The sequence below is a fragment of the Babylonia areolata genome, chromosome 3 (assembly GCF_041734735.1).
Source record: "Babylonia areolata isolate BAREFJ2019XMU chromosome 3, ASM4173473v1, whole genome shotgun sequence".
NCBI classification, from domain to species: domain Eukaryota; kingdom Metazoa; phylum Mollusca; class Gastropoda; order Neogastropoda; family Buccinidae; genus Babylonia; species Babylonia areolata.
In genome coordinates, this window is record NC_134878.1 from 21,506,689 (window position 1) to 21,534,201 (window position 27,513).

A 27,513-nucleotide genomic window follows, 5' to 3' on the forward strand; every position below is an offset into this window, starting at 1 on the left:
ATCTGTAATATGGTTGTTATGGAGTATCAGAAAAGATTAAGTTCCTTCCAGCTAAAACAGGCACTTAAAAAAAAAAAATCAGGTAACTTTTCTCTGGTTTCCTTTCCTCTCTCAGGATATTGTGTCCTCTTGAATATTATTTGGCTTGAACATTTTGTTCATTTGCTAATTCGTTCTTTCATTCATTCATTCATTTATCCATCCATTCACCCATCCAATTACGTGTTCATTCATTCATTCATTCATTCATTTTTTTTGTTTTTTCTTCAACAGATCAACACCAATGGTGAGATCACTATCTTGGCTCCGCAGCTGACTACACCTGTCAAAGTGGGCTGGAAACACAAAAACAGCCTTCATGATGTGACCTCTTCAGTAACTGTCGACTACCCCAGTAACAAACAGGTGCACCTGGAAGTCGACGGCAAAGTCAACATTGTCACTAAAGTGTAAGCAGAGCTCTTGCACACACACACACGCACGCACGCACGCACGCATGCATACATACAAGCAAAGTGAAAAGAGGTTAAATCAAAGAAAGAATGCTTGCAGGCACGCATGCACATGCAAGCACACAAACATGCAAGCACATGCACACATGTACGTCTGCATGCATGCGCATACACACACACACACACACACACACAGAGAACATTGGTGCAATGCTGATTATAGTAGCAGTAGATAACTTGTCATGAGGTGACACAAAGCTCTCTTTTCTGATTTCTTGTACCATGGTCCAATGGCCTGAGGGCATCAGTTTGTAAAAGAAAGCCAAAACAAACAAACCAACAACAAAAAATCCCCCAAAAGAAAAAAAAAAGAGCCCATGTGTGAGCTGTAGTTGTACAGATACAGACAAGTGTGTGTGTGTGTTTGATGTCTACCCTTAAGATCACACATGAAACAACTTGCTTTTTCATCTGTGTCAGGTATGAAGCTCAAGCCAAGTTACGTGGTCCCTGGAAGGACAATGGGGCTGAACATGTCTCCAGGCTGGACGTGAATTTTGCTACAATACAATCTGGGTATGATCTGTCTACCAACCTACAGCTTGACAAGGACTCATACCGTTTCCATGACAAGAGGAAGCAGACGAACAGTGGCATGGAAACCACCACCAGCTTGGAGATGAGCAGGTTTCCCCAGCACAGCTTTGAGCTCACTTCCAGTCTGAAGCACTCTGACTTTCCATATGCACTGTCTCTTGAACTCAAGCTGGCCAAGAAAACCTTGTTGAACCTGGATGTGGAAGTAGAAAATCCCAAAACAGACAAATACCGGACTTCCAGCAGGATGGTGTTTGCTTTCGAAGACATCAAGCAGGACATTGCTGTCAGCACAAGGCATGACAAGAACCGGCGTGGTCAGTGGATCACAAAAGGAGACGTAGAATACGAGGTGGGGAAGAAGGTTGCGTTCACGTCAGTCGTGGACGTGGAAAAGGACAGAAAGATGATCAAACTGGACATTGACACGCCTTTTGATGAAGCGCGAGACATCAGACTGGAGTACTCCCATTCAGGAAATGCAAAAGACATGACGGCATCATGCAGCTTAACCGTCACCCCTCTATTTGACACGATTTCAACATCTGTTTCCTGGAGCAACAAAGATCAGTTCAAAGGAAATTTGAGGGTGGATACGCCATTCAAGGAGCTGCGGTACATGGAAGTGAGGAGTGAAAGCAGGAAGGAAGGTGACAAACGACGTGCGTTGCTGGCAGTGGAGTTTTCTCCAAAGCAAAAGTACAAGCTGGAGACAACCTACAACTGCCATTTCCCCAGCGACTTGGACTTGATGGTGAACATTACCACTCCACACAAAGAACTGCCTTCCTTGCACAGTCACCTGGGGTACCAGCATTCAGACTCTGAGGTGACCGGCATTGTCAAATTGATCACTCCTGCCATTCCATATGATGAACTTTCGGTTAGTTTCAGACAACAGCAGAGTCCAAAGTCTTTCTCATCTCAAGTGGACACTGTGATTGGCTCCTGGAATGCATGGACTAGCCGTACAGATGTCAGCTGGGACAATGAAATTGATGGCTTGTTCAGTGTGGAGAATAATGGTGAGGGTCGTAATAAAGTACACCTGCTCCTGAGCCACAAAGGACACACATGGGAAGACTTCAGAACAAAAGCCAGCTTCAAAATGAATGGTGACCGTCTGGAATCTGAAGTGGCCTACTCCAACAAAGATGGCCGGAGTGGCTTGTTCATGCTGGCTACTCCTGATCCCGACATTGATTTCTTCAAAACCACTTTCTTCCAGCGCTTGACCGAAGACAAGTTTGAAGCACGATACACTGTCCAGTACGGAGAAGCATCCAAGCCCTATGACCTAGGCCTGATGACCGTTTACTCAGATGACATGATTGCTTTTTCCACAGACCTCAAGACTCCTCATACAAAAGATCTTGGCATAGAAATTGGCTTTGCTCGAAAACGGCGAGTAGAACTGAAGCTGTTTGGAATGTATGGGCCTCGTGATAAAATCAACTTTATTGTCAATTATAACATCAGAAAGGAGTTGTGGAAGGTGGGTGGGGAATTTGAGTACATGGTAGGTGGATCAGGGCGCAACATTGGATTTCTCTTTAAACGAGATGGCCCCTTGGACAATCTGAAATGTTCATGCACTACAAAGTACATGGGGAAAGAAGTCACTGTGGATGTACACTATACAGATGGGGAGAAGAAGACGGGCACACTTAACATCCGCTCAAATTTCAAAGACTATACTAATCTTGCAGCAGCATTCAACCACAGTGGTAACTCTGAAAATTTCCAAAATACCATTTACCTCAAATACAAAGATGACAAAGAAGCGAAAGGAAGTGTCAGTTTCCAACGCAACAAGTGGAAGCGTGTAGTGACAACCGTGACTTTGAACCTTCCTTATGAAGAATTCCGGGAGAACAAACTGACGCTCAGACATGTCAACCGTAAAAACAAGGTGTCAACAGAAGGCACTCTCAAGTTGGGATCAGCAGCACCCATCAACGGCAAGTTGGACTTTGTGGACGACAGCAAACTCACTGTGTCAGTGAAGGGCCCTTACAAGGACTTTGAATCTTTCACTGCCACCGGAAACTACGACGACGCAGACAAGAGTCTTGAAGGAGACGCCGTCATAAGACTGGCCTCTCACCCACAGGCCATCACTGTTACCTACATGGTGAGGGCGGGAATCTGGCCAGTGATGACCAACATCAAGGCGAAGACACCGTTCGAGGGATGGGAGAACGTGGAACTGACCAACACCCATGATGGTGTACTGACCGATTTCACCAGCAGCTATTCTCTGACAGCACCAGCTGTCGGCACGGTTGAGAGTGAAGTGGTCTGGACCTACACCTCCCCCTCAGACCTGGACGGTCTCTGGACCTTGTCCAGCTCTGTGGACAGCGCAGAGAACCTCAAGCTGGCCGTGAAGAATGCACAGTCAGGCAAGGAGTACACCTCCCGTCTCATCGTGGGGTGGGAGCTGTTGAAAGAAATCATTCTGGACACTACAGTGCAGTTGCCAGACTCTGATTCCTCCAACAGGTACAGAGGGAGCCTGGCCCTGACCAGCCCTCTGCCTGAAGTGTCTCAGCTCAGCGTGTCCTTTGATCACAGTCACGATGATCGCCTCATCCAGGATTCAGCCGTCGTTCACTTCAACGACAAGAAATACCTGGATGCTGACTTCCGCTACGATGTGGGCGATCGGCGAGTAGGCACCGTAGAGTTCCGTGAGCCAAGACCCATGGAGTTCAAGATTGGTGGGAGATACACAGAACACACCATGACAGGGGAGTTAATGCTCAACTGGGACAAACTGGACCCTGCCATGAACATCCACTTGACGGGAGACTACACAGACCATACTGATCATCTTGGAACAGACTCCAGCATGAAGGTATGTACATAGTGATTGGTATTTGTTCAGTCTTTGATGCACATAGATGCGTCAGTGTAATGTTATATGATCTCCATGAATATATTTTGAAATGTGTTTGTCGCTTGAAAAATGCAAATTTTATGTTTGTATTGTGAGCATGAGCTACATGGCCACTTGTTGATTTTCTCTTTAAAGTATACCTGACTCATGTGTCAGCTGATGGAGGACAAACAACTTTGAGCCAGTAATGCTGAAAGCTTGTTGTCAGCTTGTTGATAAACAAGTATAAAAAAATTATGGATTTAATTGTTCCTCTGTACCTATTTTCAAGCATGTTGCAAAAAAAAAAAAAAAAAAAAAGACCCAGTCACTCAGTCCATACAACCAGCTATAAGTGTTGTATATCACTATTCTGTTTTTACTGTAAAGCACTGTGAGCCTGCTCTTGAGAGCGGGAAAGTTGCTATGTAAGCCTTCATATTATTATTATTATTATCATTATTATTATTGTTATCAGGCGCAATAGCCAAATGGTTTAAGCGTTGGACTTTCAGTCTGAGGGTCCTGGGTTAGCGTTGGACTTTCAGTCTGAGGGTCCTGGGTTTGAACCTCGGTGACGGCGCCTGGTGGGTAAAGGGTGGAGATTTTTCCAGTCTCCCAGGTCAACATATGTGCAGACCTGCCAGTGCCTGAAGCCCCCTTCGTGTGTATACGGCAAGCAGAAGATCAAATGCGCATGTTAAATTTCCTGTAATCCATGTCAGCGTACGGTGGGTTATGGAAACGAACATACCCAGCATGCACATCCCCGAAAATGGAGTATGGCTGCCAACATGGCGGGGTAAATAAACAAAACTGTCATACACGTAAAATGTTAAATGTTACATGTTTGTCTGAGTGTGTATGTATGCGTGCCTGAAATCTGATTGAATGACACAGGAAACGAATAATGAGCGCCCAATGGCAGCCGTCAGTCGGCTCTACCCAGGTAGGCATCCTGTTGTGTAAATGACCCTGTGTTTGCAAAGCGCTTAGAGTTTGGAGCGAGGATAGGTGCTATGTAAGTATCCATATCAGTCAATCAGTCAATTATTATTTTTTATCATTATTATCATTTCTTCAGGTATGTGTAGGTCAGGCATCCGCTCTCTTTTTTTTTTTTTTTTTTTTTTTTATTTATATTGTTATTGTTGTTTAAAGCAGACGTGGTGTACTGTACATGGATCAGTCTGCACGTTTTGATGCCTCCTTGAAACCGAAACCGAAACTGAAACTTGCAGGTGTGGGTGATTCACCCAGTGCGCATCATGGGGATGGAGTACCTGGTGAAGAAAGCCGCCAAAGAGTTCCAGAGTGACTTCCTGCTGACGTGGAACAAGTCTGCTGGTCAGACCTTGTCCTACATCATCAACTGGACAGACCGCAGTTCACGCTTCAGCTCTGCCTATGATGCTGTGGTGAAGGTGAGTGGGGGTTTTTGGGTGCTGACTCACATCATGCATGATTTTCAGTCCCCTTCTCAGCGGCCTTGCTGAAACAGTCCTTCAAGGAGGAACTGTTGAGGGAGGGAGACGGAAAGGAAGGCAGAAAAAGTGACAGACTGATGACATTACATCATGAAGGGAGAATAAGAAGAATCAGAACTCACATTTGTCTGTATAGTTACCATCCTGTATAAATGGACCTCCCTCATGTGTATAGTTTCCATCCTGTATAAATGGACCTCCCTCATGTGTATAGTTTCCATCCTGTATAAATGGACCTCCTTCATGTGTATAGTTTCCATCCTGTATAAATGGACCTCCCACATGTGTATAGTTTCCATCCTGTATAAATGGACCCCCCTCATGTGGTTGGAAGCAGGATTTAATCATGGGTGATCAGATGGAACAATGGCAACAAAAAAAGAGGAAAGAATAAAGTGTTTGGTGAAGACTGACACCAGGTTCAGATTGTGTCATGCCATGTTGTGACCTTGATCTTGGACCTTTGACCCAGAAAATTGTTTTTCGTCAGTCCTATCAGAGTACCAGACTTAGTGAAGACTGGATGCCAGGTGCAAGTTATTCAGTGTTTACACTTTTCCCTACTAAGCCATTGTAACAATAGGTAATGTAACTGTTGAAGTATGTTGGAGCAAGTCAGAAACATATCGATGATTTTATTTTTACAAATGGATGAGATTGTTTTGTTGGGTTTTTTTCTGGGGGGCTGGGGGGCTTGTAAGGAATATATTTGGGTGACTTTTATAAGCATGAACCATCACAAAACTGGATGATGTAGTTTGTGTGGTATGTTAAAAGTATTGGGTATAACTATATAACAGCACAGGAGGCACTGTTGCCAAATCAGTTAAACATTGACATTATTTTAACATTGACATTATTATATCCTGTTTCATCAGTGATGACAGTTTTAGGCCCAGATTGTGCATGGTACTGTGTTCTTGGGGAAAGATGCTTTACATGGGCTCTCCTCACTCCACCCACCTGCGAACTGGGTGCCTGACTTCGAGCAGGGAAGGTTAAAAGTGGAAGGAAAGGATTGGGCCCCACTCAGTCCTGTGTCGATCACTTTGCCACAGAGAAAATATGAAATCACTGCTGCTGTGTATATAGCCATATGTATGGGGACCTTTGACCTTTATCTAATTTTTTATGCGACAGTGAAAACTGATCTTGAAGCGAACTCGGGAACATGGCTGACATGATACGCAGGTTTTATGTTATTTTATTTCATTTTGTTTTGTTTTATTTCATTTTATTTCATTTTATTTTGTTTTGTTTTATTCTATTCTATGTTATCTTATTTTATTTTATTTTATTTCATTTTGTTTTCTTTCATTTTATTTTACTTTGTTTTGTCTTATTTTATTTTGATTTGATTTTGATTTGATTTGATTTGATTTGATCTTATTTCAGTTTGTGTTAATTCATTTTATCTTATTTTATTCGATTTTATTTTGTATTATTTTACTTTATTTATTATGTGTTATTTTATTTTATTTCGTTTTATTTTATCTTATTTTTATCTTGTTTTACTTTATTTCAGTATGTGTTATTTTATTTTCTACGTGTGATGCAGGTGGGAGTGCCGATGCGCAGCGTGCAGGTGGAAGGCATGTACAGCAACACAGGGAGAGTGAGGGCGGCGGAGGGCTCCATCATGTGGGACGCTGACCGAGACAAGAGCATGAAGCTGGGGGCCAAGGGACAGCTGGACAAGCGCGGCAACACCAACAAGGTGGAGCTGGGTCTGGACCTGCCCTTCGTCGGCAAGGTTGGTTCGATTCCTCTCATTTTGATCAACTCTTTTCACCGCCACTGGCGCGACTTTAGTTGACTAGACAGTGCACCACCATAGGCAGCTTTTGTTGACATTGAGGGGTCCACGGCAGTTTATGCCTTGCACTTCAGTTCCAAGTAGGCGGCATTTACTTATCTGAAGACGAAAAACTGAAGTAACGAAACATCTTCAAGCTCTGGTAACTCCAGACCCAAGGAATAACCCACAGCCGCAGAACAGAAAAACGACTTGCCCAGAGTAAAGCCATGCATAGCGCGCTGTAGAATGGGACCAGCTAGATAATACGCTGCCTGCCACTGACCTTGCCGCAGGCCACCTGCTGAGAAGGGGCTTGAGAAGGGAAGGAGAGAGGGAATAGTCAGCTACAGTACTGTTAGTTGTGGCATCCCGGCCATGTGTTAGTTCTCACACTCACACAACGGTGCCAGTGTGATGTGTCTGCGAATATTTGCATTCACATGAGGGAATCTCTCTCTCTCTCTCTCTCTCTCTCTCTGTATATATGTATATATATATATATATATATATATTTACACACACACACACACACACACACACACACACACACACACACACACACACACACACACACACACACACACACACACACAAGCAAAACACAACAATACATATATACACATGTATACATATACATAATTATATACACATACATTTATATACATACCAGTACATTATATATCAGTATCAGAATAAGTGCATGATCCTCATAAGACAAATTAACTTTGGTGAAGTATGTGATACATCATAGAGATAAAAAACACGACAGCAAACCAAACCCAATCATACGTCCCCTTCCCACTGTTTAACACACACACACACACACACACACACACACACACACACACACACACGCATGCACGCACGCACGCACGCGCGCGCGCACGCACACACACCTTTTATAATTATATCACCCCACGCCCCTCCCGACACACATGACTATATTCCTGTTCATTGTGCAAGCTGAAATTCGCCACTTTGTTTTTCTTTTCTTTTTTTTTTTATTTAAAGGGAGGGAGAGGTGATTGTAATTTTTTTTTTTAACAGGTTCCAAAAAGTGACATGCTGAAATATGGAAAACATGAGTGAAAATGAATGACAAAGCACTAATGCACATTTGTACAAAACAAAAACGAACAAAAATAGTTAGAGAGAAGGAGCGCGCGCGCGCGCGCGCACACACACACACACACACACACACACACACAGATGGAGGGCCCGGAGGGAGGGAGAGAGAAAGAGACAGACAGACAGAGAGAGAGAGAGAGAAGAATGTAATATTCACACATTAACACACACAAAAATACATTTGAGGTGCTTGTAGCATGCTTTGTATGCGGAATGCTTGTAACATGCATTTGGAATTATTATTATTATAGCATTTACTTTATAAAGAAATAATGTTGTGCGTGTTGCATGCCATAGACATGAAGTGCTTGTAACATGCATATATTTACACACACACACACACACACACACACACGAATAGGAGGCATATGCACATGAAATGACAATAGACCACACACACACACACACACACACACACACAAACACATGCATGCATGCATTATTGTACTCACCAAATGGAGCCATTTTATGATGTTGATTATGTACTCCACTCACATATCACAATGTTAAAAAAACTCATTGACTACTGGCTCTCTGATAGTCTCAGCACCATACATGTTCCTAACAACTACTTCAGCACATCAGGTATAGACTTCTGAACTCACCTGCTGCTCAAAATATAAATGTTTCATCCACCCAGCGCCTGTATTCCTTGTGATCTATAACCTGTGTTTAAAGCTTTGTTTTAATCTGCTTTAATTCCACCTTCCTCCTGTTACAACCCAACACCCGTCTACACATTATTTCCAAATGTTATATATGGAAATGTGTTATACTGTAACTTACAATAATAAAAAGCTTAATTTTGGAATATTTTTTTATATCTGCAAGCATATCATACCATATACAAAAAGTTCATAAGGATGCGTATCTTCAGATTAAACAAACTGTTTATTTGCACTTCACCACCACCACCACCACCTCCAACACGCACGCACGCACGCACACACACACACACACACACACGTGCGCGCTCACACACATGATGTAAAAAAAGCAATTGTTGCTTATTCAATTTACCATCAATAAATAAAATCTTGACTTTACACACGCACACGCGCACACACACACACACACACACACACACACACACACACACACACACACACACACACACACACACACACACACACACACTCACACAAACACAAATTTTTGGTATGTGGATGAATACAACAGAATATAATACATTTTTATGACATATCTATTCATTTGAAAGATGTACATGAGGGAAAGGACAAATTAAAACATGTAAACAGTATGTGCGTGTGCGGTAGTGGGCGCGCGCGCGCGCGTGTGTGTGCTCTGTGTGTGTGTGTGTGTGTGTGTGTGTGTGTGTGCTGTGTGTGTGTGTGTGTGTGTGTGTGTGTGTGTGCGTGCGTGCTCTTTGCGTGTGTGTGTGTGTGTGTGTGTGTGTGTGTGTGTGCGTGCGTGTGTGTGTGTTTCTGAAGAGGTACAAAATATACATAGTATTATTTTGATTTTACAATACAGTCATGTCTTATACACTTTGGGTGTGTGAAGATAGGCCTTTTACAGTTGTTTGAAAACTCTGCAGAACTCAGTGCACAACTTTGTGAGGAAAAATCAGTCCTTGTAACAGAGGTGACACTAGGGTCAGATGCTCAGTAAGGAGGAATGTGAGCTGCTGCTGTTTGTTCTTCAGTCCCTTGATCCTCTTCAACAAGAAGTTGATTGTGGCATGTGTCTCCTCTCCTCCTTGTTCTCCCAGAAGTGCCAGACCTGTCCCCCATCTTCTGATCCAGGGGACACAGTGATGTTCCAGCAGGTGTTGTTTAGGAATTATTTGTATCTGGGGGAACCTCACTCTGAAAAATGACATATACCATCTGATGGATGTTTCAATACCTTCAATGTCATCTTCAGTCACTGGTCTTTGGTGTGAGATTCGCCTATGTACATCAGAATAGTGTGCATTTAACTCAATGAACTTGGCACAGACTATCCTGGCGCTGACAGCTAGTTGCAGTGTGTTGTTGTCAGTGACTTCATCTGTCTTGTCCACAACACTCTGACAGATGTTTGTGTACACTGGTTCTTTAAGATACTTGTTGCAGTGGTTTCCATTGAAGGCCCTGGAATTGTAAACTTGTGGGATGATCCTGTTTTCCCTCAGTACAGTGTCCAGATTTGTAGTGATTGGCCCTGAACGGAATGGCAATGGATTCATTGAAGATTCCATTTCATCGACTTCTTCTTGTGTTTCCTGTACCTTTTTTCGAAGGCCACGGTTATTCTGAAATCTTGCTTTGGCTTTGAGAAGTCTCAAATATTTCTTTCTCTTTTCAAGTGATCTAATTTGCTCTACATGCTGCCAAAATTTTGCAGTGAAGGTGTTACAGCTTATGTCCTCCCTACGAGCCAAAGCTCTTGCTAACTGCTGATCAAGTGCATGGCATTCTTGCTCCAACAGGTCATGATGTTTTTTCACAATACCCAGCAAGATGTGAAGGTAGGGTGGTGTGACCTGCTCCAGTTCTATATCTAAAACTGGTTTCCTGATCACATTGTTGTACAGTCTTGCTGTTGACTTCACTTTTCCTGCCTGTCTGTACTTCTGATAATTTCTCTTGATCTGAGTTACGGTCCTCTGGGTGATGTTTCCATCATTGTATTCAGGTGGTGTTTGGATCTGTGTCTTGCATGATGTACAGTACAGGCATGGGTGAATTGCCTGTGCACCTGACAATCCATACATCTTAGTTAAAAACTCATAATCCCCAAACAGAAACAAGCGAGTTTGCTTGCCTCTCCATTGCATGGTCTGGAGTTCTTTGATTTGGTCTTTGTAGGGATCCAACAGCCTCCTCAAATTTTCTGGGGTGTCTTTGCATTCTGCTATGTTGAAGACACAAGTGTTGTATCTTGAGTTGGCATTGGCAAGGTTTGCGACCTGAAGCATAAGTTTAAATGACCCACCACCATGATCTCCACCAATCTTAACCCAGATTTCACTCTCAGGTATGCTCCCATCATGCCATGTTAGACGGCCCTGACTGTCATAAGCATCCAGCAATTTGTTGACAAAAGCTGGGACATCCTTAATGCCTGCAGATGGAGTTGGAAGTAGTTCCATCTGCCCCTCATTATCATTCCATACCTCTAGGGTTCTCATCTGGCCTTCTACTTCTGCACATTGTGCCTTAATTTGTTCTTTTTTCTCTTTCCTTTCACTGGCAAAATTAATCCCAAGTCTTCTGAGTAAACATTTACCTTGCCTGTATTTTGTCAAACTGATGCTAAGCCCTGCACGGATGGCAGCACCTTCCTTTGCTGATATGGTCACTGGAGCACAGTTGGCTTCTTTGAGAACCAGTTTCTTGCGGGCTTTGTTTGCTGCCTTCAGTTCTGTGCCCTGCTGCTTGGCCGCGTCTTCTTCAGTATTTCCAGACACATTCATCCGGATTGCATTCATGAATTTTGCACGTTTCTTTCTGAGTGGGGTCCGGGCTTGCGCTGATGCTTTCCGCGGTTTGATAATTTTTTTTCAAAACAATAGGTTGCCCACCAGTTTTGCATGTGACAGTCATTTTGTCACTGGATTGTGACATCTCAATGCAAACAAGTTTAGTCAAATATTTTTTTTCTTGCTGGGTCAAAGGTGCCGTCAACTGACTCAGGGGCCGTAGAATTTGCTGTTTGAAAGGAGACATTGCTTTATCGATGCCTGTTGAAACTGTCTGCACTGATGCTGTCCTTGGATCTTTTTCTGGGGTTGACGTGGACGCAGCAGGGACACAGAAGGAAATATCATTATCCAGTTGGGTGTCTGGCACTGTTGTTGTTTGGGAACACCACATTTCTTTACCTTTTTTTTCTGGTCTTCCACCCCTACTCTGTTGTCGAAAGTGATCACATACTGGACACTGGCTTTCTGTTAGATTTGGATCAAACTGACACCATAAACGAGAAGCTTCACCAATTTGTGCCAGTGCAGTGGCTATTGATCCTGAAGTATTTGTGCGTTTGTGCAGTATGTTCAACCGCACGGTACAACACACACACACTGTTTTTGAGTGCATCCCCTCCCTGTCCTCCAAAACATTCAGACTGTAGAATCTGTTGATATCAGAAGCAATACTTAGACATGTTGTTGATGGCCTCTTTTTATCTTTCTGAAGCCTCTTGGACCTTTTCCCACAAAGTCTACACAAAGAATTTAAATGTTGTATATGCTTTGGGAGAGAGTGATCACTTTGCTCCATATTTGATTTCAATGTCTAGATACAACAACACTCACAAACAGTAAGAAAGGAGATGCAGAAAAGAGCGGAAAGAAAAGACAAATAAAAGACTGACTACTACTAATACTTCACTCTTGTTGATTCGTGATCTTGCTGTTACTGCTACTGTCACTGTTGCTTCTGCTTTGTTAGTGTTTTGAGCTGTACTGAGCAGTAGTTGTATCAATTTTGCTTATGATCTTGTAACTTGAGCGCAAAACCAGCACAACCAAACATAACCAGCATAATACAAACTTCACTTTTCTTGACTTTCACTCATAATATACGCATATCTATATATGAAATTCTACAATGAATGTGTTACTGAGAGGTACATATATGTGTGCAGTGTAGACACTCAATGGCCCATCAATCACACACACACACACACACACACACACACACACACACACACACACACTTGAGCTAATCAACACTGCTATGAAAAGTACTACGTGTATACGACTTTGACTACCGCTTCCACTACCACCACAATTGCAACTACACCTGATGCTGCTGCTATTACTGTTGCTATTTTTCTTAACTCTTTTTATTTTTCTAAATATCAAATGTGACTTTCTTCTGCGACGCTGCTAACTAGAACGATTATACACACAAGTCACCACCAGTTCACTGCAATGACTCAGCTTCCTGGCACAGTGCCAGTGTGTAGCATCTATCTGACCTGCCTCACAAAGACCTTAAATCGTCAGTTATTAATTCGTATAAGTAAGTCACTCACATACGCGTTTCAGACACCAGATTTTGTCAGGCGAAAGACAACACCTGGAGCTAGATTCGTCCCTATTTTTTTTCCACAAAAAAACAGATGCACACTTTTTATAGATCCACAAACACAGGCAATCCAACGCATGACCGCACAGCCAAAAGACTGCAATAGTCAGGGAAAGTTGTGACCTAGATACAGTGCGCCGCGTGCCGTGCGCTCTGTGGCTGAACGGGTTAGGCAGGAGGCCATGTGCATGATATAAAGAAGCCAGGACTAAATGTGCGATTTCGGAAGAGGGTGAACTGCCGTGGGTCATGTTGATAAGACGCATTTTTGACTCACTTGTGTAAACAAAGTGAGTCTATGTTTTAACCCGGTGTTCGGTTGTCTGTGTGTGTGTGTGTGTCTGTGTGTCTGTGGTAAACTTTAACATTGACATTTTCTCTGCAAATACTTTGTCAGTTGACACCAAATTTGGCATAAAAATAGGAAAAACTTCAGTTCTTTCCAGTCATCTTGTTTAAAACAATATTGCACCTCTGGGATGGGCACAAAAAAATAAAAAAGAAGCCTAATTATATGCAAACTGCATTTACTGTTATATTTTTTGTATTCTCTAAACTTGGCACTTTGACCTCTTACCTCTTATTCTGACACAACAACAAGAGGAGTCATTATTATCATTTTTTGTTCAAACAGGAACTTCTTTTGCTAAGCATGGAATTTTTATTTATTTTGCAAACGTTTTGGTGCAGACAGTAAAAATGGGAAATTACTCTGTAATTAATGCTAGGGGACTTAATTTATCACAAGTGAGTCTTGAAGGCCTTGCCTCTCTTGTTCACATTGAAACAAAGCTCGACAGCTGCTGCCAGTTTCCCAGCCAGTAGAACAATGACTAACCTTTGTTGTTACTGCATGCAAAATGTTTGTTTTTTTTTTGGTTTGTTTTTTTTTTTAATCATAGACAGCCCATCATTAAAAACTGGCGTAGAGTCAAGGCTTTGGTGCGAAGTGTGCCAAGTGAACTTCGGCTAGGACGTAATTATTATGTTACTTCCAACAGCATTTGGGTGCTGTGACTGAGCAGCTCGATAACAGTTTGGATTTAGTTGTTTGCTTGTTTTAAATTGACGGGAGCGTAAAATTTTGATTCAAAAGGTTGCTTTTAATCTAGGAAACAGGTGGATGAGCAAATGAAAAATAAAAAGAATTTGTGACTGCTCAACATTCTGTTATTGGTCAACTGCAAGAACATGGCATAGCATATGCAGCATAATCATGTTACATATTCATTCATTCAGTTCTCAAGATTGAATGAATGAATATGTAACAAGATTATGTTGCATATGTTATACCATATTACATAATATGTCAGCTTGTAGGCTTCTTCAGGCTTTTGGCTGCATATGTAGAATATTTTTGTTGATTTTCTGTTTTTTCATTGGTATTATATTGCCTACTTGGTAATGTTATGGCAACTTCGGTACTCACTTCTGATGCTTCCAGGAGTACTCCTTGTCAACAGAAGCAGCCGTCAACTCGGGCAAAACGGTGCTGGATGCCAGAACGGAGTTCTCCTACTCCGTGGATCCTCGCAAGCTTATCGTGGTGACCACGCGCATCGACGACATCTCCTACGGCCGCGACAGCACCAACTACAGTCTGGCTCTGGGCGTCGTTCACCCCATCACTGACCTCGATGTCCACATGACCTCACATGTGGGTCAGTCACGAGCTCGAACATCCGCGGGAACCAGCATGGTGTACATGACCGCTGACAGGGAGAAGAAGATGGTTGAGCTTCGGGGAGAGATTGACAAGCTGAAGAGGATCATGGGATTGGAGGTAAGTAAAACATTGATTGATTGATTTACTGAGTGACTGTTGTTTGTGTGTGCTTGTATTTTGACAGCAGGTTGAAGAGAATCATGATGTGTTGTTTGCTTGTGTGTGCTTGTATTTTGACAGCAGCTGGAAGAGAATCATAATTTATTGGGTGGCCGTTGTTTGTGTGTGCTTGTATTTTGACGGGTTGAATAGAATCATGGGTTTGGAGGTAAACAGTTGAATGATGTATTGACTGGCTGGCTGTTGCTGTTGAAGATTGACCGATGTATTGATTGACTTGCTTGTGTGTGATTTGTATTTTAACAGATAAGTAAACAGACACATTCAGTGTTAGTAAAGGAAAAAAAAATAAACGATTCATCAAATATTAGGCATTTGAAACATGACAAGCTGCCAAAGACACCTGACTAGAAACTTTGGCAATGTGGGCAATAAGATATCTTGAAATTTGGAGATATTTCTGAAAAGTTTTGACATTATACCAGCATCAGCCAGATGTTGCTTTATTTTATTTTATTTTTTTTTTCTTCTATTGGGTATTTGCATTTTGTCTTATTATTACTTACATCTCACATTTGGTAGCATCATAACCTATCTTCACACCTATTGTTTCTGTTTGAATGTTAATTGCTAACACCTTACATTTGGAAGCGTCATAGCCTAACTTTGTACCTTTTGTTTCTGTTTGAATGATAACGAAGGTGGATGTTGGTTTGCGTTGTACAATATACAGTTCAGGTCACCGGTCAAGAACTGGGCACTGGAAGGACAACTGTCAGGCGACACAGAATACAACTTGCAGTTGGTCAGCAAAGAGGACGGTCAGAAGTCACGTGTCACCGACATTTACGTCAACCCTGAAACAAGGACGTTTGAGCTGACTTTCTTCCATGACAAAGGTAGAGCTCTGTTCATGCTGCTGGTGGTTGTAGTTTTGAACATGTTGATGGGTGTTTGTTGCTGTGTTTTTTCTTTCTCTCTCTATATATAAATATGTGTGTAGATACGAGATAGATAAGATATAGATAGATAAAGATAGATAGATAAAAACAGATGATTGATATAGATATATAGACATAGATATAGACAAATACAAGAACAAATATAGAACATGCCATCAAATTGATTGATAGATAGACAGATAGATAGATAGATAGATAGATAGATAAATAGATAGGTAGATGCATTTATTCTTTTTTTTTTTTTTTTTGCATCCCAACACAATTGTGATTTTAGACCATGTGTGTGCGTGTGTGTGCGCACGTGCACGCATAGAGAAAGATCAGCAGAAAATTCCTATAAAAAAACAAGTTTGATTTGTTTAAAATAAAAGAAAAAGTTGAAATAATGTTACCACTGGTCTGGCATGGTTGCCATGATTACAGCGGCTCCCAGCAACAGCGTGAAGCTGTTTGGCCACATGGTCAACGACCAGCTGCTGCAGACGGAGGTGTACCGCATGGCCGGGGGCCAGCGGGTCAGCGAGACCCTGATGACCCTGCGCCTCAACTCCTCCCACGTCCTGCACACCCGCCTCAACTGGAGGCCCAGCATGCTGAGGGACCTGCAGGTAACACTGTCAGAGATGCCAACGGTTACAATTTCACCGTATTTTGTTACTCTTGATCGACGGGCGCAGTAGCCGAGTGGTTAAAGCGTTGGACTGTCAGTCTGAGGGTCCCGGGTTCGAATCACGGTGACGGCGCCTGGTGGGTGAAGGGTGGGGATTTTTACGATCTCCCAGGTCAACATATGTGCAGACCTGCTAGTGACTGAACCCCCTTCGTGTGTATACGCAAGCAGAAGATCAGATACGCACGTTAAAGATCCTGTAATCCATGTCGGTGTTCGGTGGGTTATGGAAACAAGAACATACCCAGCATGCACACCCCCGAAAACAGAGTATGGCTGCCTACATGGCGGGGTAAAAATGGTCATACACGTAAAAGCCCACTCGTATGCATACGAGTGAACGTGGGAGTTGCAGCCCACGAACACAGAAGAAGAAGAAGTTACTCTTGATCGCAGTTTGATCCAACATTACGCCAACGTCAGAACTGTTCTGACGATTTTATTCTCGACTACATAGCATGGTCACATGCTTTGCTGTTTCAACATTACTCAGACGCTGTAGACCTATCAATCATGAGGTCAAGGCAGTCACAACTAACCTTGGTCTCACGTGATGGCGTTCAGCTAATCGCCTGTGTATTTACATTGAAACAACATTGAGTGGACCAATCAGCTTGATCGTTTGCCCGAACAAAAGAGAACATGGCTAAATCAAGGTGCGTCTTAGTCAAACACCATCTGTGCCTGGTGGATTAAGCTATGGAGTGCAAGGAAGGAACAAGCGGCTCAAAACGGTGGAGTGATGACCTAGAGGTAACGCGTCCGCCTAGGAAGCGAGAGAATCTGAGCGCGCTGGTTCGAATCACGGCTCAGCCGCCGATATTTTCTCCCCCTCCACTAGACCTTGAGTGGTGGTCTGGACGCTAGTCATTCGGATGAGACGATAAACCGAGGTCCCGTGTGCAGCATGCACTTAGCGCACGTAAAAGAACCCACGGCAACAAAAAGGTTGTTCCTGGCAAAATTATGTAGAAAAATCCACTGCGATAGGAAAAACAAATAAAACTGGACGCAGGAAAAAATACAAAAAAATGGGTGGCGCTGTAGTGTAGCGACGCGCTCTCCCTGGGGAGAGCAGCCCAAATTTCACACAGAGAAATCTGTTGTGATAAAAAGAAATACAAATACCAAAACAGAAAAGTCAGCCCTGGATTCCAGTTGTGAGAAACAAGACGAACAAAGACCAGGGAAGCAACACAGTGCCATAGGTGTGTCAGCTGTAAAGAAGCAGCAGTAGGAACAGAAGTTTTTGCCAAACAAACACTACTGAAAAATGTGTTTGTATGCATTGTAGAAAAACTGTACATTTGCTGTCCGAGTGTTCCTTCCAAACTTAGAATGTTCCTACCAATTTTCCTGATGGTTCCTACAAACACTTGGCAGGGGTTGGCATCTCTGCACTGTCTGTGTGACTGCTAGCTCCGTGAAGGTGATGGCATGAGATGGATACTTATGTAGCACCTGTCCTCAGGTAGCACTTTATGAACTCAAGTGGAGTGTTGGCCGAGAAGTTATGCGTCCGTTTAGGAGTGAGAGAATCTGAGCGTACTGGTTCGAATCCCATAGTGACCAGTTCTTTCTATCCCTCCACTAGAACTTGAGTGGTGGCCTGGATGCTAGTCATTCGGATGAGATGATAAACCGAAGTCCCGTGTGCAGCATGCATTTAGCACACATAAAAGAACCTCGGCAACAAAAGGGTTGTCCCTGGCATAAATTCTGTAGTAAAATCCACTTCGATAGGTCAACAAGTAAAATTGCAGGCAGGAAAAAAAAAAGAGAAAAAAAAAAGGGTGGCGCTCTCAGTGTTGCGACATGCTCTCCCTGGGGAGAGCAGCCCGAATTTCACAGAGAAATCTGTTGCGACAAAAAAGAGTACTGCAATATAATACAACATGCAGTCATTTGCGTAACAGGCTGCCTACCTCTCCTCTGCTCTGCTCTGTTCTGCTGTACTCTGACTATGTGTTTTGACTTTTCACCAAAAGGTAGCTCACTGATCCGAAACAGATGTACCTGTGTGCGCAGCAATACCTGGGCACCCAGTTGACGGTGTTCAGTCACGGTACCGGTGGGGCCATCCGGTCTGTGGTGGAGGCCATGGGGCGTGAAGTGGAGGCTAAGTACAAGGCCATCATGGAGGAGATCAAGGAGGAAGCCAAACCACTCCTGGAACACTTGCAGGTAAAAGACAGTTTTTGTTTGTTTGTTAGCAACCCCGAAAACGGAGTATTGCTGCCTACGTGGCAGGGTAGAAACGGTCATACACGTAAAAGCCCCACTCGTGTACATACGAGTGAATGTGGGAGTTGCAGCCCATGAATGAAGAAGAAGAAGTTCGTTTGTTTGTTGTTTATTTTTTGTTGTCATGGGGTAAATACGAGCATGTATGCATGCACACAGACACACTCACACACATACGTACACACATTCTGACACTCATATATTCACTCACCTTCACACACACAACACCAACAAACACACACAAGCACACACAGACACATGCGTAGAAGACGCTCACTCACAAACGCATATAAAAGAAATGAGAAAAGAAAAAGAACTATTACAATTTTTTCCTTCTTGTATATTTAAGGTGTCTTTATCATGTATCTTGATGCTGAATTTCATTCACAGAATGATTTATGCTAAGGCCTCATCACTTAGTGCGTAATGACCATCTAAATCAACAGATAACTTACCTTTACCCTTCGGATTTATCAGAGTTAAACTGAACTCAAACTACACATGCATGCTGTCTATAGAGTTCTCTAGTCAGATCAGTTAGATGCAAATTTCTCCTGTCATTTGAAGAGAAATATTTGTAGGTTTTTTTTTTTTAGTATGAACATACATTTTGATGGTATTTGTGCCAAAAATATAGTGCTTAGAGAAGTTCAAACAAGCTTAGAAATTAAACAGTTAGTCACATTTGTAGTGTACAACCTCAGGTCACCCTGACTTGAGTCACTGAGAAGACAACATGATCAAAATGTTTGGACTGGGATAACGCATCGATTTTGATTGACCACAACTTTGCCAAAAGAACTTGACTCCTCTGGGGTGATTATTATGTATATTGCACCCCAAAATGTGTTTGGTGATTTTGTTATGATATATCAAAGCTGGAAAGGTTAAGCTGATGGGTTGAATCATTGAGTATTGATACGTATGCTTTTGTGCTTAGAGCAGATTTTCTGCAAAAATGTTCAGTTGTTGCTGGATTTGACTCATGAGTTTGCTGACTGCAGTCTGATTTAATTTTTTGCCTCTAGTTTGACAGTCAGATTGAATTTTTTGTTGTTGCTGGAGTTGACTCATGAGTTGGCTGACTACACAGTCAGATTGAAGTTTTTGTTGTTGCTGGAGTTGACTCATGAGTTTGCTGACTACACAGTCAGATTGATTTTGTTGTTGCTGGAGTTGACTCATGAGTTTGCTGACTACACAGTCAGATTGAAGTTTTTGTTGTTGCTGGAGTTGACTCATGAGTTTGCTGACTACACAGTCAGATTGATTTTGTTGTTGCTGGAGTTGACTCATGAGTTTGCTGACTACACAGTCGGATTGAATTGTTTGTTGTTGCTGGAGTTGACTCATGAGTTTGCTGACTACACAGTCTGATTGATTTTTTTGTTGTTGCTGGAGGTGACTCACGAGTTTGCTGACTGCACAGATTGATTTTGTTGTTGTTGCTGGAGTTGACTCATGAGTTTGCTGACTGCACAGATTGATTTTGTTGTTGTTGCTGGAGTGGACTCATGAGTTTGCTGTCTACACAGTCAGATTGATTTTATTTTTGCCTCTAGTTTGACAGTCAGATTGGTTTTTTTCTTTCTTTTTTTTTCCAGAGAGAGATGGGAGCTCTTCAGGCTGACCTGGATGCAGCGCAGACCAGTTTGCGACGATTCTACCTCACCAACACACTGCATGTCCAAGACATGAGTGCAGCGACCAATGAAATCATCAAATCTGTTCTGTGAGTCTGTCTACTTCTTCATGAGTTGATTCCCTCTTACTCTCTTACTCTTTCTCTCTCTCTCTCTCTCTCTTCTCTTTTCGTCACAACAGATTTCTCCGTGTGAAATTTGGGCTGCTGTCCCCAGGGAGAGCATGTTGCTACACTGAGAGTGTCACCCCCCTTTTTTTTATGCCTGTGATTTTTTGTTTGTTTTCCTATTGAAATGGATTTTTCAACACAATTTTGCCAGGGACAACCATTTTGTTACCATGGGTTCTTTTACATGTGCTAAGTGCATGCTGCACATGGGACCTTTCTTTATTGTCTCATCCGAATGACTAGCGTCCAGACCATCACTCGAGGTCTAGTGGAGGGGGAGAAAATACTGGCGAGTGTGGGGTTCGAACCAATGTGCTCAAATTCTCTCGCTTCCTAGGCGGACGCATTACCTCTAGGCCAACACTCCATGTGACCCTTTACGACATTTGCAATCCACTGGGCTACAAACAACGTCACTGACAATATAACCATTTACTGAAATAAATGAAAAAATTAACAAGCAAACCTCAGCAGATAACTATTATGGAGCAGTTGTATCTGGGATTGTTTGCCAGGTGATGGTCCAGGAGAAAATCAGTGGTAACTGAGCACCCTTTTGAGATTTTCATCTTTTTTTTTTCTCTCTGTCTCTTTTTTTTTTCACATGAACTGTCCAGTTATTCTTTTTAGACCTCAGCTTTCTTCCCAAACCAGAGGTTTTCCCCTCACAGTATTTTTCTCACATTCACTCCTTGGATTTAGGTGGCTGAACAGACTCTGTAGGAGATCATTTCTTTCCTTTATTTCATTTCATTCAGGATAAGAAGTAGGCGCCGTGGTAGAATTAGTTCAGCATTGGACTTCTGATCCAGTGTTCGTCAGTGATCAGGATTTGAGGCTGCATTTTGGCAGGAGGAGTTTGTATTGTACTCCATGTTTGGTGATACATATACTTACCATGTCTAACTTGAATGCCGGCCCGTCCATCCCCACGTCTCTGCTGTGGTTCTCGTGGGGCATTTTTCTTGATGGCCACGGAATGATTCAGTGCTTGTAGCTTTTAGAGGCGTTTGACTGGCTAAGAGCAGACCGGGCAAGACTGGTTGTCTTTTCACTGTTAACCGCGCGAAATTTGGTCAAGCAGAGCAAACCGATAGGCCTAGTTTGCATCAGTTTGACATGGTAAGTATATGTATCACCAAACATGGAGTATAATACAAACTCCTTTCTCAGATTTTTCTCCCTCCATTCAGGTGTGAATGAGTACCTGACTTCAGTTGGGGAAGGTTAAATGTGATGGAAGGTAAGAGAAGATTAGGCCGCCACCTCCGTATGCTGAGCCTTTGACACACTGAACATTTGTCATATTTTATTTCATTTTTATTGTATTTTCCCTCAAGGCCTGACTACGTAAGCGCGTTGAGTTAGGGTGCTGGTCAGGCATCTGCTAAGTAGATGTGGTGTAGTATATATGGATTTGTCTTAACGCAGTGACGCCTCCTTGAGTTATTGAACTGAACTGGTCACTGTCCCAGTGGCCATAAAAGGCTTTGGGTCCTCTAGTTGTTTAACCTTTCTTCCCAAACCTGCCATTTACCTTCTTAGCACCTTTTCATGGTTATTATTCAGTTCATATGACTGAACAGACTATCTGGACAGAACAACTGTAACAGGACATCCCTTTTTTTTTTTTTTTTTTTTGTCCTTGGATTGTTTAAGTTAAGAAAATGTTTTATCTAAACACATATTTACCATTATGATCATTGTTATTTTTTTTATTTCTCAATTTCTTTTTTTTTTTTTTCCTTTTTTGGGGTTGGTAGCAAGGGCTGTTGGGGAGACCTAAAAACAGAAAATATTTTATTGAAATGTGCATTTGTCATTGTTGTTCATCATTCAGTTTTGATTGTCATTTTCTCATTTATTTTGTGTGGGGGGGGGATGTGGAAGGGGGTGGGGAGGTGTGTGTGGAGGGGTCGGGGGGTGGTGGGGGGGAAGAAACTGTTTTAATGTACCTTTTATTTACCTGTGTGCTAGCTGAATCGGTAGCGTAAGCAGCATTGACTTGAAGTTGTGTACCTTGTGAATGGAGAGAATTACCACTCTTTACTATTTGTTAATATTTTAATGATAGATGCATTTATTGTTATCCTTCTCCTCATCAATTTTTTATATTCTACTTTTATTTATTCATTTTTTTGACATTTGTCATTTTCTCTTAACTCATTCAACCCTGCACCCGCCTGAGAGGTGTGTGCCGCTGATTGCTGTTCTCTGCCTGAGCCGGCCTGACAGGGGGGCAAAGAAACGCGTTTATTTAAACCGATTCTTCAGCTCATTATTATGCATTAAACTGCTATGTAAGGGAAGTAACTCTAATTTAATTTCCTTCCTCACTTGCGCACGAAGTTTCGCTCCGAAAATCGAACGATTAGTGCATTTTTTAATCCAGTTTATCGCATCGATATGGTAAAACGTCAAAGGCTTACTGTGCAGTAACTGCTGAGTGAAATTATTGACTTGTGCAGCGAATTCGCCCCATATAATGATGATTTGTCTAATAATTCATTTGATATTTCTTAGGAAAGTGAAGGAGATGAAATTATCAACCAGTCTAGACAAAAGTGGCGGACATTTCAATCAAGAAGATACACCACAACCTTCAACATCAACAGAATCTGACATTTTACTATTACTGTTTTTGATTTTAAGTTACAAGTAAACTAGTGCATCCCTTGTCTTGAGACTTCAGCAACTTGTGTCAAAATCATATGTCAGTCATTATGTGAAGTTCGATAGCTGTTGGTTGAGTGGTTGCTATAAATCTGTGCCTGAAGTGAAGCACCCCTTCCCGTTGATGCAGCCAGGCCAAAACATACCAGGCTGGGAGGATTGCACAGGCAGAAGACCTTCAAAGCCTGAAAGGGTTAAGGGATGTGGAGAGACAGGACAGGGTTTAGAAAATATTTCATTGAAATGTGCGTTTATCATTATCATCATTCATTTGTTGGTTGTTTTTTTTTTTGTTGTTGTTTTTTGACTCACTTGTGTAAACAAAGTGAGTCTATGTTTTAACCCGGTGTTCGGTTGTCTGTGTGTGTGTGTGTGTGTGTGTCCATGGTAAACTTTAACATTGACATTTTCTCTGCAAATACTTTGTCAGTTGACACCAGATTTGGCATAAAAATAGGAAAAATTCAGTTCTTTCCAGTCATCTTGTTTAAAACAATATTGCACCTCTGGGATGGGCACAAGAAAATAAAAAAAGAAGCCTAATTATATGCAAACTGCATTTACTGTTATATTTATATTTTTTGTATTCTCTAAACTTGGCACTTTGACCTCTTATTCTGACACAACAACTAGAGGAGTCATTATTATCATTTTTTTTTATCATGTTTTTGTTCTTTTGCTAAGCATGGTATTTTTTTTATTTTGCAAACGTTTTGGTGCAGATAGTAAAAAAGGGAAATAACTCTGTAATTAATGCTAGGGGACGTAATTTATCACAAGTGAGTCTTGAAGACCATGCCTCTCTTGTTTTAATTACATTTGTCCGTTTCTTTCTTCAGGGGCGGCATGCAGGGCCTGGTGCTGCAGTTCCAGCAGCTACAAATCAAGATGCAGCAGGATATGGCACAGTTTGTTCAGCGCATGGGTAAATACCCCATGGCTCAGAGATACGCCCAGCTTGCAGCTGACTTTGCCAATGGGCTCAAGGTTGGTGTTCATTGGTGTGTTCCTTGTATGTGTTGTTGGCAGTCATTTTTTTATTTTATTTTTTTTTTTTTGTGGTGAAAAGATGTTATGCTGAAGAATGAATGAGCAAACTTGTTGTAGTTGAGTATCATTTTTTTCTTTTTTTTTTTATCTGATACATAATTATCAGCCTTTGAAGTGATGTGTGAATAGAATAGAATAGAATACTTTTTATTGTCATAAAACCTTAAACTTTATAAGACACAATAAAACATAAACATGAGCATAATAAGAAGAGAAACATTCGTGAACAAATTTCGCCAGCCTTGGCTATAATTCTGTGTGTGCGTGTGTGTGTGTGTGTGCTTTCATTAGTTAAATGTCTTTTCACTATAAGTGATAATACTTGTGTCTGTGTGTGTGCATGAGCATATGTATGTGTGTATGTGTGTGTGTGTGTGTGTGTGTGTGTGAGCTTGTGTTTTTGAGTGTTGTTTTCCTTTCATATTTTCTATACAAGAAGTCTACACGGCTTATATTGCATATGACACATGTATTATTAGATTAAGATCCAGTGTTGGGAATGTGTATGTTATTTTCCTTTCACGTTTCCTGTGAAAGAAGTGTACTTGGCTTATATTGCATAGGACACAATCATTCTTAGATTAAGATTCAGTGTTGAGAATGTGTATGTTATTTTCCTTTCATGTTTCCTATGAAAGAAGTGCACATGGCTTATATCACATAGGACACATATATTATTAGATTAAGATCCAGTGTTGGGAAAGGTACTTTAGTCCAGTTTTCCTCATGGGTACCCTACATTAGTTGGGGAAGTTTAAAATGGCAGAAGGAATGGATTGGGCTCTGCCATCCGAAACTGAGCCCTAGACACCGTGGAAATGAAATCACTTCCCTGATGACAGTAAAAGGGTATGGGACCTTTATTGTTTGTGGGATCTTTACTTTCACTGCCAAGTTTCTGTGTGAAAAACACTCCCCAGCACCAAATATTTAAGATATGATGTTCTCAGTAACAGGCTTCGGTTCATGTCAAAACAACACAATGGACCTGTTCACTTCAAACTCGGTCAGGGGGCAAAGGTTAGCCATTGTTCTATTGGTGGGAAACTGGCTGCAGCTGTCAAACTTTGTTACAATGTGAAAAAAGGCCCTTTTAACATGACCCTTCGATGTCGACTAAAGTTGCCAATGGCAGCGCACTGTCTAGTTGACCAAAGTCGCCTTTGGAGGTGAAAGAGTTAATAATCTTTAACTTTTGATGATGTGTTTGTGATCATTTTTATCTGAAGGTTGATACATATCTGTGTGTGTGTGTTGACAGAACAGTAGAGTGGTGCTGGAAGAAGCACTGGACAAGCTTAGCGTACAGCTGGCCAGATTCTCCGACCTGACCTACCGCAGATACCTCATCATCTCCAGACAGATTGACCGCAAACTGCAAGGTAGTACCTTGCAGCAAAGAGATTTGGTAGTGGTCTAGTTTTGTCTTTTGTCCACAGTACAGTTTCGCTGTGTTTTGTTATGCAGTTTGTTCCGACATTACGCCAATGTCAAAATTGTTCCCACAAGTTCATTTTCGGCTACATAGCATAGTCACATGCTTTCCTGTCGTAGCATTACCCAGACGCTATAGAATTATCAATTAGGAGGCCTGGGCAGTCACTACAAACCTTGGTCTCATGTGTTGATGCTCAGCTAACCGTGTGCGTGTTTACATTGAAACAGCATTGAGCAGACCAATCGGCTTTATCGTTTGCCCGAACAAGAGAGAACGTGGCTGAATCAAGTTGCATTTCGGTCAAACAGTGTATGTGCCCAAGGGTTTGTATGCCCAGTAGACAAAATGTTTGTTTGCTGATGTGGCTCGGAGTCTTGAGTGTTCCTACCAAATTCAGAATGTTCTTACTGAATTTCCTGATTGTTCCTGCAAACAGTAGAGAGGGGTTGGCATCTCTGTGTATGTGTGTCTTTCAAGCTTGCTGTCTTGGAGGTGTGAACATCATCAATTTGCATAGTATTATTCTTATTATCGTCATTCTTCTTCTTCTTCTTTTTTTTTTTGTTCATGGGCTTTGTGACTCCCACATTCACTCATACACAAGTGTGGGCTTTAAAAAAAATAATTTTCTAACATGTATGACTGTTTTTATTTTACGCCCTGCCTTGTAGGCAGTCATACTCCGTTTTCAGATTCAGATGGTTTATTCAATAAGGCCATAGCCCCATATGAATAAGGGGTGATAACAACAATATTGTATGTCACAAGAACAGTTAATTATGACATAACTATATCTCTTAAGTGAAAAGCTTTTCAGGAGAAACGTGTCGTCATTATCACCAAGAGAATCCTTTTGCTACTACCAGGATACACTGCTGCCTTGCGTCAAAGCCCGCAGTACCAGGGCCTGTCACAGATGTACGGCTCGGCGCAGTCTGGCCTGCGCAAGCTGTCCGGCAGCAACTACAGGCAGCTGGCTGATGCCGCCAACCTGAAGATGCTGGAGGCGCTGGAGCAGCTGGGACTGAAGGAGGCCTACCTGGCCGTTGTCACCAGGACCAAGCAGTTTGTCGGTGACCAGTTCCACGACATTGTGCAGAGACCCGAGTTCCAGCAGATCTACGTCATTGGCAATGAGATCTATCAACAGGTATGAGTATGTAAGTTACTTGACGTGGGTGGTGATAGTTGTTTCACGACATTGTGCAGAGACCCAAGTTCCAGCAGATATATGCCATTGGCAATGAAATCTGTCAATAGGTATGAGTGTGTGAGTTACTTGATGATGGTGGTGATACAAGTTCCAGCTGATCTATATCATTGACAATGAAATCTATCAACAGGTATGAGTGTGTGAGTTACTTGATGATGGTGGTGATACAAGTTCCAGCTGATCTATATCATTGACAATGAAATCTATCAACAGGTATGAGTGTGTGAGTTACTTGATGATGGTGGTGATATTTGTGTAGAGACCCGAGTTCCAGCAGATTTA

The 27,513-nt window shown here is 42.1% G+C and overlaps 1 protein-coding gene across 1 annotated transcript in view; it reads left to right on the plus strand.

Annotated features, from left to right (window-relative positions):
• The window catches only part of LOC143279842 (uncharacterized), a 107,116-nt gene that overhangs the window by 58,373 nt on the left and 21,230 nt on the right, over positions 1-27,513 (plus strand). Inside the window, exons 26-37 of the mRNA XM_076584076.1 lie at positions 274-449; positions 933-3,909; positions 5,172-5,354; positions 6,976-7,170; positions 14,827-15,165; positions 15,902-16,067; positions 16,554-16,738; positions 18,829-18,984; positions 20,649-20,776; positions 24,370-24,517; positions 25,842-25,962; positions 26,885-27,168. Coding sequence (XP_076440191.1) covers positions 274-449; positions 933-3,909; positions 5,172-5,354; positions 6,976-7,170; positions 14,827-15,165; positions 15,902-16,067; positions 16,554-16,738; positions 18,829-18,984; positions 20,649-20,776; positions 24,370-24,517; positions 25,842-25,962; positions 26,885-27,168 — 5,058 coding nt within the window. The remainder of the gene's footprint in view (positions 1-273; positions 450-932; positions 3,910-5,171; positions 5,355-6,975; positions 7,171-14,826; positions 15,166-15,901; positions 16,068-16,553; positions 16,739-18,828; positions 18,985-20,648; positions 20,777-24,369; positions 24,518-25,841; positions 25,963-26,884; positions 27,169-27,513) is intronic.